Source organism: Nicotiana attenuata, unplaced genomic scaffold (assembly GCF_001879085.1).
Source record: "Nicotiana attenuata strain UT unplaced genomic scaffold, NIATTr2, whole genome shotgun sequence".
In the NCBI taxonomy this organism is placed as follows: domain Eukaryota; kingdom Viridiplantae; phylum Streptophyta; class Magnoliopsida; order Solanales; family Solanaceae; genus Nicotiana; species Nicotiana attenuata.
In genome coordinates this window covers 9214-23939 of record NW_017672518.1, presented here as the reverse complement: position 1 = coordinate 23939, position 14726 = coordinate 9214, and the positions used below count along the sequence as shown (strand labels likewise).

General features: G+C 40.4%; 1 protein-coding gene across 1 annotated transcript; it reads right to left on the bottom strand.

The window, feature by feature from the left end:
* Nucleotides 1-11627: 11627 nt before the first annotated feature.
* On the bottom strand, nt 11628-13871 carry LOC109213510 (ethylene-responsive transcription factor RAP2-10-like). The gene has a single exon (XM_019377317.1). It carries the CDS (start codon nt 13131-13133, stop codon nt 12615-12617), a length of 519 nt encoding a protein of 172 aa, XP_019232862.1. The 5' UTR covers nt 13134-13871; the 3' UTR covers nt 11628-12614.
* Between the last annotated feature and the right edge of the window lie 855 nt (nt 13872-14726).

Here is a 14726-nt window from a genome sequence, read left to right as displayed (position 1 = left end):
TGTAGATGATGAAGAAGGCCTTGATAGTTTTAATATTTTTTCTACATTTTCTAACACTCAAACCAGTAGCAGGAACATTGATGAACTTCAATTCTACTTGCAGAAGCAAAAAGAGCCTCGCACAAAGGAATTTTCACCGTTGGGATGGTGGCATGAGAATGGAAAGCAATTTCCTGTTCTTTTCGCTATGGCTCGGGACGTGCTGAATGCGCCAATTTCTACTGTTGCATCGGAGAGTGCATTTAGCCAAGCAAGACAACAACTTGGAGACACCCGTCACTCATTGGAAAGCAATACCTTGGAAGTTTTAGTATGTTTCAGAGATTGGATTAGATCGGAACGAAGAAATCAAGGACGTGAAGATGTTGATAGCCCAGAAGACGAGGAACTTGGAGATATATTAACACATGGTAACCCATACGAATTTAACACTCCAGAAGAAGGTCACTCAGTTCATATTGATTATGAAGAACTTACTAAGGCAATGCAAAACCTTTGAATTTACTCTTTTTTGGTTAATTTACTTGTTGTTAAATGTAAATCTTTCAATTTGTAAGTTTGAATTTTGAAATAAATGTAGCACTTGCAATTTGTAAGTGCAATTTTTTCCCATCTTCCTTGTATTCTTTATGTTAATACTTTGTATTAATATAACTTACAATAGTTATACAAAATACAAAAACAAAAATACACTAAACCCGGCCCGGCCCCCTCAACCCGTAACCCTTATGGTTCAATTTTTACCCGGATGAATCCGAACCCGTTAAGCCCCAACCCGTAACCGGCCCAGACCGTAACCCGTACGGGTCCAAAAAATAGCAACCCAGCCCGGCCCGGCCCACCCGTTTAACACCTATAGTAATACCAATCGAAGTCGGAGAACCCAGTTTCAGATACTCCTATGAGAGCGGGTCGAGGAACGATGGAAGCAGAAAGCAGGACCTCGACGAAGCCAAAGAACGGAGAGATATGGCCTACATAAGGATGATCGCCCAAAAACAATAGGTAGAACGCTACTATAACAAAAAAGCCAACGTCAGACCGCTCAAAGTCGGGGACTACATGCTCAAGGCCAAAACACAAGCAAAAAAAGACCCGCGAGAGGGCAAACTAGGAACGAATTGGGACGGCCCATACAAAATCACAGCAGTAGCAAACAAAGGGTCCTTTCAACTAGAAACAATGGAAGGAAAACTGCTACCGAACAACTGGAACATCGCCCACCTCAAGTACTTCAACTTTTAAGAACGAGCGTCCTCCAAGTCGTACTCTTTTTCCCTCACTTGAGTTTTGTCCCAAGTGGGTTTTCTCAAGGAGATTTTTAACGAGGCGATAAGGGGACACTCTAAGTCGAAGTGCGAACGAAAAAAGGCACAGGATGGTCAATTCACGGCCCAACCTATCGTCATATCTCCAAGTCGCCCAATGAAAGGACTAAATAGACCAGGACTGGAATGCCAGCCCGAAAAACATGTAAATTTTCTCCAATATATATAAGAAAAGCACAAGTGCATGAAGTCCACCCGTGTTTTCGCCAAAGCAATGCTGCATCAACTAAACAAAAATTGCATTCGACCTCAATCAAATCAATCACGGGTTACATTCGACCTCGTTCGAACTAACACCCATACGACCCACGGCCATTGTTAAACAAAAATTAAATTCGACCACGCTCGAATTAACTACATCACATTCGACCTTGCTCGAATTAATTTAATCATATTCAACCTCGTTCGAATCAATCACGGGTTACATTCGACCTCGTTCGAATTAACACCCATACGGCCCACGACCATTGTTAAACAAATGTTAAATTCGACCTCGATCGAATGAACTACATCACATTCAACCTCGCTCGATTTAATTACATCATATTTGACCTCGCTTTGAATTAAGTACAAGTTAAATTCGACCTCGCTCGAATTAACTACATCACATTCGACCTTGTTCGAATCAATCACGGGTTACATTCAACCTTGTTCGAATTAACACCCATACGGCCCACGAGCATTGTTAAACAAAAGTTAAATTCGACCTCGCTCAAAGTACATTACATTCGACCTTGCTCGAAGTAACTACATTACATTCGACCTCGCTCGAATTAACTACAGGATATTCGACCTCGCTCAAAGTAACTATATTATATTCGATCTCGCTTCGAATTAAGTACAAGTCAAATTCGACCTCGCTTAAATTAACCACATTATATTCGACATTGTTCGAATTAACACTTAACAGCTCAACCAAAAATAAATTGTCTTAACCTCATTCAACATGCATAAACCAAACGTCTACGACTAAAGCGGCCAAACGGCAGAACAAAAGAAAGAAGCATACAAGCCCGAACAGAAGGAAATAAATCAGATACTAACAGCGAAAGTAACATTTCATACTTCAAATATCTACAAGGGCTAGTACAGATGCCCGCAAAAGTGTGCACAAAATTTACAAAGAAAAAGAAAAAGAATTACTCGCCACCTGATCCAGCAACGCCATCTCCACCATCGTCGTCGCCATCGGGATACTCGTCCTCGTACCAGGCATCCTGATCTATCCCTTCCACATCTTCCTCACCATCACCGGCCTCTAGTGTAGCAGGGTCATAGCCACAAGCAATTCGAGCTGCACGTGCCTTAGTGCGAGCATCCTCGAAGTCGGCCTCAAGAACTTTCCCCGCCGTCATCAAGTCTCTGAATATATCCAGCTGGGCCTCGGCGTGGATCCACTTCTCATATAAATCCCGCGGGACATCAGGGTAAGCAGAAGTATGAGAGGAGTACAGATGAGCCAATAATCGCGTTTTCTCGACCTCAAGAACGGCAACTTGATCACCAAGGCTCGAAAACCTCTTTTTCTAGCTTCATATCCGCTCGTCGAGCCGCTCTTCTCTGAGATTTGCCATCTCCAAATCGCTTGCCCCCTCAGATCGGAGAACACCGATGGTGGCCTCCAAAGCCTCGTCAAAGCCGCCAACCGAGCCTACTCGGCCTTCTCCAAATTCGTTGTCTTCACAGCGACCTCGCCACTCAAAACATCGGCCCTAACCAGACATTGTTCGAGCTCAACCCGCAGAGAAATTACTTGGGCCTGTAGGTCCGTGCATTGGGCCTCAACTCCCTTGTCACCTCGAGCTCCTCTTCTTTGTCCCTCAACGCCCCTTCAAGGACGCTGCACTTGCCGATGACCCTCATTAACTCGTCATCCTTCTGCTTCAGCTCATCCCTGATGGCTTGGAAGTTGCCGCCCTCACCAAACCGCCTACAGATCTTGCGGTGCTTATTGTGGTGCTCATGGTACTTCTTCTCCATCTTCTTTTTACGCCTTTCTGCTCGGCGAGCGCTCTCAATCTCCAAAATGATGGTCTAAAAAGAAAAAGGAAAAGAAAATCAGTCAAAATCAGAGAGTAAAGTGCAAGGCACAGAAATTAGAGAGGACGAAAAACATACCCTAAGGGCAAGGCTGGCTATGCCTGATGACAGGTCGGCATCAATCAATGTCCCAAGGGTCCTGCCCTCCACATCGGAGCAAAAGGGACCTAAGAAGGGAACTACGTCCTTTGTATTTACCAGTAGGCCCCGCTCTATAGGAACCACGATGGTCATCGAGGAACCATCCAACCTGACTTCAACACGAGTAAACCCCTCGCTCAGCATCCGAACCTCGTCAAGATCTAGGTCGCACCCCGTCTCATAACCGTCCTCAGTAACTCCGCCTCTCTCGTTGGTAGACGTGGTGGGAACATCAACTGGACTCGAGGACGATGGCTCATCTCGAAACACGGTATCTATAACTTCCACAGGCGGCCCACCAATTCCAACTTCGGCATCAGACAAAGATATGCCCTCCACGGTCCCCGATGACAGCGGGACCTCAGATGATAAGTTTTCCTAATCTTCAAATGCGGCAACAGTCGACTCACAATTACCCCAGGTAGAGTCTACCGCTCGGATCACTCTATCTTCGACATCCACCAACCTCCTTTTACAAGGAACCAACTCCTCGCTTGGCGATGACTCTTCATCTATTAAATGCAGCAAGGGGGAGGCCGGGATCTCTGGTACCGAAGCCGTTGATGGTTGAACTGAAGCAGATAGTCGGGCACTCTTGGTCACAGTCACGGCCGGGGTGAACCCTATTGCAGTATTCTTCTGGTAGAACGCCGGAGTAGGAGCCCTCGACCCCTTCAAAGAAACCCGAGCTGAAAGCAAAAAGAAGAAGGGTTAAGAGATCGACCCTCATGAAGCAATAAATTTCCAAAACAAGCAAACTTACCCGTCATAGAAGGCACAGGTCCAAAATTCTTAAGGAAGGTTGGCCATTCATGGATCCCCGTAGTGGGCGGGAGAATCTGGCTCACCCAATCGTGAATGTCCTCGACCAACGGAGGAGGTTCCGTCTCGGCTGCAAAAAGAAGAGCAAAACGTCGATAACAGTTGAAATTAACTGAACAAACTTCGGGGAACCCATTTGCATTTACCATTACGTCCTCAGTCGTGACGTATAAGTAATTGAGCCAAAACTGGCGGTTTGCTTTGTCATCCATCTTCACCACTAAGCATTTGCTACCCTGGTGGCGAAAATGTAGCATCGTCCCCCTGAAGAAGCTGGGGGCGAAGAGATTCATTAAATGGCAATGTGTCACCTCGACCCCAGCTAGTTCCGCATATTTCGTAAGCATGTGGATAAGTTTGTAAATATACGGAGAAAGTTGGGCCGGGCAGACAAGGTAGTAGCGGCAGAACTCCTCGGCCAAGGGGAGGATGGGAAAGGAGTAACCAACGTAGAACAGGTATGCATAGAAGGCGCAATACCCAGGACGATGTATTTGCACCACATCATGCCTCGCTGGAACTAGGTCAATGCGAGCAGGAATTCTGAATCTATCTCTAAATTCAGCAAAGCGTACCTCTTTCATCAACGACTCTAAAACCTCGGGGTCGTCTTCAGGCACCTTCAAGAAATCATATATGTCTTTGTCACTACGAGGTATTATCTCCTCCACTGTAGGAAGACTCTCATCGTCAATAGAAACTGAAACACTATCATCATGGGGAGGCATGCGCACCACCAAAAAGGAACAGGTTCGGTTGCCCTCCCAGAACTAGAAAATGCATTAACCATTTCTATTTATGTTTGAAGAGGATATAAGCACAGAAGAACCGTAAATAATGGAAGTCAGCAAAATCAAAGAAAACAGGAACACGAGAGTATAAGTAGCAGGAACTCTGAACAAAAAAGGAAGAAGAAGATACAGGAGTAGAAACTCTAAATGAAGAAGGAAGAAGAAGATGCAAGCTTTTAGTATTAGAGAACGCAAAGAGTGAGGCAAAGGGTTTTGTATCCCTATTTATAACAATCCAGGCATCAGTATCAGGAAAACAAGCCGACAATTCCCGGTGCAGGTATCGAAATGGCAGAAGTACGGGAAATGACGCAACGCATCGGGAACACGCTTAATAATAACGCACGACGTCATGACGTTACTCTGAATCGATGTAACCATAGGTTATGGCTCACAAAGTGCCACGTTGTCACCTCGTTCGAAATGTCGCTATTCGACCTGCTCGCCTAAATCGCTATTCGAGGTTGATTTAAACTACTACATGCAGGATCTCTAAGTTTCAAAACTAATTTCACCCTATAGGCATGATATCTATTAGTTTTAAATCCTATAAGCATGATTTCTAGGTCTGAAACCGATTTTTGTTCCTGTAGGCATGATATCTATTAATCATTTGGACAGAAATTAACAGGTTGTTATGAAAGATAATCAACAAAGCCCTATAGACATGGTCACTAATGCACATTGGGTGAAAATATGTGTAGATCCTATGAACAGGTTTTCTAATGTGCAGAATTAAACGTAAAGTCCTATAAGAAGGGTTTCTAGCATGCAGATGTGCAACACAGAATCAAAATGATCATGAAAAATTGTATAGGCAGGATCTCTAAACACAGTATAGTATCCACATAGTTCAATCAACATAATTAAACCTATAGGCAGGATCTCTACCCAGTTTCAACAAAGGTATAAGAAACTCCCCCCCCCCCCCCACAGCTTTTACTAATAAACCCCAAATCGGTTATTACAGAAATTATTACAGCCCAGAATAAATGAATTACATAATAATAACGATTACACTATAGGGAGCCTTCATAGGCCCAATCTAAACCTGGGAACCAGGCCTTCAAACACAACAGCTCTGAAGCATAGCAGTGATCCATTCACAACACATTAAACCAGGCTTCCAGTGTGTCAAAGTTCCCAAAGTGCCTCAGGGACCCCGGGCAATGCTCACACTAGAACCACACATTTAGCACAGAGTTCGTAAAAGATTGGAAAAACCAGCCCCAATTTGTCAGAGTTCAAAGGAGTCTCAAGGACCCTAGGCAGTGCTCACACTGGGGGTAGTGAGAACCTAAATGACTAAGAGTAGGAGTTTGAAAACCAGTGCATAAAGGGTAAAGGGGAAAGTTTTAAAATAGTTCAATTTTTAGAAGAAAGATAGTTCAGAATACAGAGTTGCAGGCAGAACTGCTCCAACAAACAAACAACGTTCAGGTTCAGCATATAGTTCAAACATGGTGAAGTCTGATTAAGCTAAATGCTTATGCTAGTATTTGAAACAGTCATGGCTTAGTCACAGAAGCAATTAGGCAGAATAGACAGGACATATAAATTAAGCACAAACATACTTGATTACATGCTCATATTTCAGAACAGGTATAAAACGGACAAACAAATCGAACCTTAAACTAACTTAGGAGAGGATTCCTGTTATTCTAAATAACTTAGTCTTAAGTTAACAGTATTATCAAATTAACAGATAAAGGACAGAATCATGCTAGGAATTGAAACAGGCTAATCACACAAAGCATAGAGAAGGAAATTGCAAATGTTAGGGCATACCAGTTAAGAAGAAAGCAAGTAAAGGTGCAGTAATAGTTAAATTCCAGAGTAATTTGGCATTGGCTTTCAGCCGGCCAAACAATAGCTACTTAGTGCAGAAATCAGAACAGGAGCAAGAAAGAGAGCTTAATTTTTAGTAGTGAGAATAGGAGAGTTCAAGTCTTGTAATGTTGTCTAAAGGGAGTGAGGAAGGGGGTTTAAATAGCACCGAATGAAGTAAACAAATAAGGTAATGATCCAGTCCTACCCAAATAAGGTATAAAAATAACTTAACAATCAATTAAGGTCGGCATAGATCAATTAACAGGCATAAAATCAGGCTAGCGTCAGTTAATGGAATCAATCAGTAGTCAAATAAGGTAAGGAATAATTCCAGAATCAATTAGAAGTCGACTTTAATAATCAGAACATAAAATCAGGCCAGTAATCGCTACTGCTAAAGGAAAGACCAGGTAAATAGAATAAATAAACACCACGGCTAATTTCAAATCCTAATTTAGGTAAGTAAAATCAATTAGCAATTAATCGACAGAGTTAAAGGCAAAACAGGTAGAAACAATAAGAATGAACAAATAATCGGAACCCTAAGAAAATAGGCAGAAATACAAAAATAAATAAAATAAGTAAAATAAATAAGGAAACCCTAAAGGATACACAAAGACGAAAATGTTTAAAGTTAAAACATTTATTTTGCAAAAATCTGTTGAAATCAAAACCCTAGTTTTAGGGTAAATAAAACCGGTCAGGAATAATAATAGAAAAAGACTAGAAAATATAGAGACAGAAGTATTGAAATTTTAAAGGAGAAATACCAAAACGAACATAAGTCGATTCAGATCCGGGAAGATCTAAACAGATTCAACCAAAAAATAGCCAGGTTCATAAAAATACACAGAATTTGAACCAAATCTGGTTTGAACCAGAGATTTGAAACCCTAAGATACGAAAATAGTCGTACTCACAGGTATTGGGATGAACATAAATGGAAATAGCCGAGATGAGAGACTTTAAACCATATCTGGTTCGAGCCTCTTGAGATTCACTTGCCATTTGAGGCAAATGAATCAAGTAGCATCAAAATCGGGTAGCCAGTAGAGAAACAAAGCCAAATAAGGCAGGGAATCAAGAGAAGATCCCATGAATCAGAGGGAAAGTGTGACGGCGGGCTAGGGTTTGAGGGGGTAAGGAGAGTATCAGAAGACAGCGAGCTGGGGCAAAATGAATTAGGGTTTAGGTGTTTGGTTAATTAAAGGGGGCGGAGGATTGGGGGCCGTTGATCTTCTGAGATCAACAGCCAGGATTAGATTTTAGTAGTCGAGCGGGTTATTTAGACGGGTAGGGGTATAGGTAGTTGGGTTAGTGTATTGGGTATTGGGTTATTGGGTTATTGGGCTGGATAGGGTATTGGGCTGGGTAGGTTCGAAAACAAATTGAAAAAGGGGCTATGTTTTAAATACCCATTTAAATTACTAAAATAATTTATAAAAATAATTAATAAATGATAAAAATGTCATTTGTGCATGGAAATGATTTAAAGTAATTACTTAATTTAATAAAAATATAAAAAGTCATTTTCTGTATAGATAATATAATTATGTATATATAAACGGGCTATTATTGCAAAATGTGCAATTCTAGCCTTAAAAATGCAAATGTAATTATTAAAAATACAATTAAAATATTTAAGCATTATATGAGCATGAATGATAAATTTGGAGGATTAAATCATCATAAAAATGATATGAGGGGTAATTATTGGATATTTGTATAATAAAAAATGCAGAAATAAATTGATTTAAAGCCTTTAAAATTATAGAAAAATTATAGAAATACTTGGACATGTTTGTAAATCTAACAATAATGTATGTACACCACTTTGAAGATATATATGCATATTTAAAATATATGAGGAAAAAATTGGGTATCAACAGACATAGACACCTACTATGGGTCAAAAAATAAAATATAGAAATTCTAAATAAACATGGAATATGTGAACAATAACAATGACACGATAGCGAGCAGTGAATAAATGATTCTTTAACTGATCATAAATTCCAAAATCTTAAACCAACACCTACTAACTCCAAATCAATTTCTGTCATTAAATAAGTTATAACCTATCAAGCCATAAAATAATGTCAAGTTTAATCGGGCTCCGAGTATTATCACGCACGATTTACGCTGAGGTCGTACGGCCCGATCCAAAATAATGTGTGCACTGCCGAGGGCCGAACAGCATAAACCATAGATGCATCTATTATATTGCCGAGGCGAACGGCCCGCTCCCATGAGAGTTGAGAAGTTTACCTTGCTCGCGGAAGTACTTGCGACGCGAGTGGACATGGATTTCTCAGAGTTATTATGTATTCCTCAATTCTTCCCAAAATAAGAAATCTAAATTGGAAAATTTCAACTTTAAAATTCCTAGTCTCAGCTCTATTTGAGACGATTAATATGCATAATAAACATAACAGTACAATTAAAGCATGATGCGGATCTAAGATTACCAGGACATCTCATAGAATATAGCTACGCATGGACTCTCGTCGCCTAGTGCGTACGTAGATCCCCACACAAGTAATACACAACAAGATACACCTAAGGGGATGAGTTCCCTCTTACAAGGTTAGGCAAGAGACTTACCTCATTCTCGAGCTCACTTCCGGTCCACAAATCCGCTCTAAATTCTCAACTTGGTGCCAAACAACCCGAAACTAGCCAAATATTATATAAATTTATCAATATACACTCACAAGTTCATAATTTAACTAATAGAGTAATTACCCAACCCAAATTGGAAGATTCCTAAAATTCGCCCCCAGACCCACGTGCCCGATTCCAAAAAAATTTGAAGATAAATGTTATCCATAACCTCAAGAAATCAAATATATAATTTTTCACCCAATTCCATAATCATTTTCCTGGTAAATCCCAGTTTCATCAAAACCTAGTTTTTTCAACTAAACCCATAATTTTCACAATTTTACATGTTAAAATCTACACACAATCTATGTATTAAACTTAAATTAGGTAGGGATTACTTACTTTCAATAGCTAGGTGAAAACCCCTCTTCAAAGAGCTCCAAATCCGACCAAGGAAATGAAAAATGAGAGAAAATGGCCTAAATCCCGTTCAAAAAATATTTCTGCCCAGTGGTCCTTAATCGCGATCGCGGCCAAGCTCACGCGATCGCGAAGGATAACTAAAAGAACCCAGGAAAATGACACTACGCGATCGTGAGAGGGCACACGCGAACGCGGTGCACAGGGCCTCCTACTCGTCACGAACGCGTGACCCAACTCGCGAACGCGTAAGGCAACTGGGTTGCCCAGGCCCAGGCTTCTACGCGAACGCGACCAGTCAACCGCAAACGCGAAGGCCAATGGGTCCAAGCCTTCACGAACGAGGCCCTATATTCGCGAACGCAAAGTGCAAAAGCTCACAGTCCCCAAATCCTTCATCGCGAACGCGAGGGTCCTTCTGCATTCGCGAAGAAGGAAACTAGAACCAACACACCAGCTGTTTTGGACTTAGCTCCAGGCTTTCCGAAACGCACTCGAGCCCCCCGGGACCTCGTCCAACTACACCAACAAGTCCATAAACATAATACGGACTCGCTCGAACTCTTGAAACTTGTAAAATAACATCAAATATAAGAATCACACCCAAAATCAAATTATGAACTTCAAGTTTTCAACTTGCTCCGAACGCGCCGAATCATATTTAGACTACTCGGAATGTCACCAAATTTTGCGTGCAAGTCACAAATCACCATACAGAACTATTTCCAGGATCGAAATCCCAAATGGACCTCGATAACACCTTAAGTAACTAAGTAGTCCGATTTCAACCCGAACCCTTTCAAACCCGAACTAACCATCCCCCAAGTAATAAAATAGTAAAAGCACATACGGGGAGTGTTATTTAAGGGAACGGGGATCTAGAAAGCAAAACAACCGGTCGGATCGTTACATCACTGATGCATAAATATTTTGGCTTAGAGACCAACATCCTCCACTTTTACTTCTATTTCTTCCTTTTCGTTTTTAGTTGAGAAATTTAGAGAAAGATTCAAAATCATCTCTAAAATTTTCAATTTTCAACACCCAATTAATTAATTTTTTCAAAATTCAAATTTTGTTCTTTATTTTTTCTAACCAGCATTTTCCTATTTGAATTTGGTCATGATAGATTTGTTAGAAGGTAGTAGGGGAGAGGGGGGTGGGAGAGGGAGTAGGAGGAGAGACGAGAAAAGAAAGGGGGAGGGGAATCAGGCAGCAACAAAATGAAGGGGTGAAAGAAGAAAGGAGGGCGTGGGGTGGGAGAGTGTTTTCAGCTTTTCAACTTCTTTTTTGTTTTTCTTTTACATTTGCTTCTTTTCTGATTTTAATATTTTTTAATCAAAATTATTATATTCACGCGCTCCTGTATCGTGGTTTGCACGTAGTTGAGCCACATCATTTAAGTCGTTGCCACATGAACATAGTCAATGGTCAAAGGTTTTTATTAGCACACATTCCGTCAAGTTAAAGCATTTAAATGGAAAACTTGTAAGTTCATTTACCGGGTTGACAAATGGACACAAATTTAAGTGGCTCGGATGCCATTTTACCTTTGAAATATTATTAGAACAATTATTAAATCGAGCATGAATCGAACTCAATCCCTGCTACTACAAGTAACAGCAAAATGCACAATCAAACATAGGCGTGGTTAAATAAATGCTACTGTATTTAAGTATTGATAAACAGATTTATCCAATACTTGAATCAATGAAAAATAACATCTGATGAAATTATTCAAGTCAAGTGCGTCTAAATTGACTCAAACACCATACTAGAAGTAAAAGAATATTTGACAATATAATTAAGGTGGGCTTAAATTGACTCGGATAGTACCGTTAAAAGTAGTTCACTTTTGTTCACAGTTGGTATAACACAAAGTTTCACATATTACCCACTTTGCACCAAACTCGAGCCATTGTAGGGCCAGTGTTGTTTCCCTCATCCACACCCTCTCCAAGTGGCCGCGGCCGTTCCCCACTTGGATCCACCTGGTCCAGAATTCTTTTCACTATTCAGTAGCACTAGTAGTGCGATCGGATGTTACAATAATCTATCAGACATCTTTCCCTCATCTACTGTTCATGATATCAACCACTACACAAATAATTTAAAACAATAAAAGACTTGACTACAAGTAGTAACAAATTAACACCCCATTCCCCTTTTCTGTCGCCGCCACACACGCTCTCCTCACTCCTCAATCATCATTCATCATTTCACGCCTAATAAACAATTGGCTAAGTCTTTAACATGACCAATACGCATAATTCATCCTACCATTTGCTATCCATTCCCCCCAACCCCCACCCAAAACACCACCACCACCACCAAGGCCCAAACAACGTATAATTTGAACTGCGATAGACAAAATATTAACGCAAATCACCTTTACATATAACAACATCAAAACTGTTTGAGCTCAAAAATTTCTTAAAAAGTAAAAATTAAAATAAAGAGGTGATAGTTTTGAGAATATAACAATCCTAGGCTACCAGCTAGGAATAAAGACAATCTGGAGCGGCGCTTGTATTCTTACCAATGCACCCCCTCTTCCCCCAAACAAAAAAAAAATTACACTAGCATAGTTACTACTAATATTATCAGTAATAATATTGTAACTAAATATTACCAGTCCTCACCAGTAATCCTGTTCTGGGTCTTCGGGCTCGGGCTTCTTGTTTAAATCGGGCTTCTCCTGAAACCAACATGGCTTCAATTCAGACGGGCTTGCAGTCTCACAGTGCACTTTTTGTTCTCGATGGTCGTGGCCGTGGCCGTGGTCGTGATGAGTTGCAAGTGAGTTCTGTATCGCGTCAACTTGGGCACCAACTTCTATGGCCTTTTTACGAATTGAGGCAGCAGATAAATCATTAAGCCCACCATCACCACCCAACAACTCAGGAAAATTCAACCGGGCCGAAGGCCCGCGTAAATAATACACCGCCGTATCGTAAGCCCGCGCCGCCGCCACCGGCGTTGAATACGAGCCCAACCAAATTCGCGAACGCTTATTGGGCTCTCTAATTTCTGCAACCCACTTTCCCCACTTCCTCATCCTTATTCCCTTGTAAGGCCTTTCGTTTTTTCTCTTAGCGCCACAACACCCCCCTGAACTTGCAACTCCTCGACTTTGACCCCCACCACCCACCTCCATCTTCCTCTTTCCCTCTATATCTTCCTTCTCTTTCTCTTTGATTGTATAATTATGGGAAAATACAGGGACTTAATTACAAATTTTTTGTTTCCCTATAATCTAGAGCTTGACTAGGAGGAATAACAGAGAGAGAAAGAATACCCATGAAAAAGGCAAAAGCTGGAAGTGAAGAAAGGTTTGTGGCTACTCTACGTTGATTTTCTTAAAAGGAATTTTTTTTTCATTCTCCTAAAATAAATAAAAATGAAAAAGCAAATATCTTAAAAGCACCGACACAATCAATCTTCTTCTTCTTCTTCTCTCTCCACAATAATAATAAATACAAGTAGTAACTTGCTGGATGATATAAAAACAAGTTTTTTTTTTATTGGCCCCTTTCTTTATTCAAAAGCTTAGCTGTTCATACCTCATAAAAAATGGTGGTTGTTGGCCATCCTCCATGTTAATAGCTCCTCAAAAATCTCAGACCCTCCATCTGTAGCTATAAATTTAACTGTAAATAGCACTTTTTGAATCAAAATTGTAACTTTGTTTGTTTTTGTGATGGGGGTGTTAGGGTGGGGGTGGGGGTGGCGTAGTATGTGAGCTAAGGGAAATTTAGGGAGAACTCAATAATGGAAAAGCAGTTGTCATTTCGCTCAGTGGTGACGACAGAGAAATGGATATATTTTTTCTAAGCATATAAAATAGGAAGAAGGAAAGATGATTACAATAATTCAATGAGATTGTTAATATTATTTTATTATATGGTTGGAATTAATAGTTTTGTTGTTTATTTATACTCCAATAGGAATTTATGTGTTTGGGTAATTTAGGGAATTTAAAAACAGTGGTGGGAGAGTTAGGTCGGTGGTCGGTGGATGGAATAGATAATGTTGTGACTTGGACTTCCAAAAATGCCCCCGCCAAGCAATAACGACATATATGAAATGACTATATTGCCCTTATCCACATTATTTGGCGCCTAATTGGTGTGGTCGGAGATTCCTATGCTTCATAGCTTAATTATGGGTGTACTACCACTCTGTCTCCCATTTGGTTCGGGAAAAAAGAATTGGTACTTATTGTACTTTGTCTTCAAATTTCTACCCATATGGTCTAAACTTTGCCCCATGTACACCTGGGATAGTTTGATTGATCCTACTAGTATAATTAATCACAACATAAATTATCACATAAAATAATATAATATCTGATTAATTGTGTAAAAAAATAGTAGTAGTCTTCATATAACTAATGCATGCAGGCTTTAGTTGATCGTATGGTGAAAAATAATAGGCAAAGTGCCTTCCGGGCCACTTAAACTTGTACCCATTTTTCAACTCGGTAAAGAAACTTACGCGTTTCCCATTTGAATACTTCAACTCATTCATTTGCCCAATTTTAAACCCCTTAGACCGTTGACCATGGTTATGTGGCAGCAATGTAACTGACGTGGCAAAAATATGTGCTAATCACGCTTGTGAAGCGCGTGTATACAATGAATATGAGAGAGAAAAATACTAAAATTACAAATAATAACTAAAATGAAATAAAAGCAAAAGATAAAATTAAAAACAAAATAAGGAAAAAGGAATAGAACCCCCCTTTCTC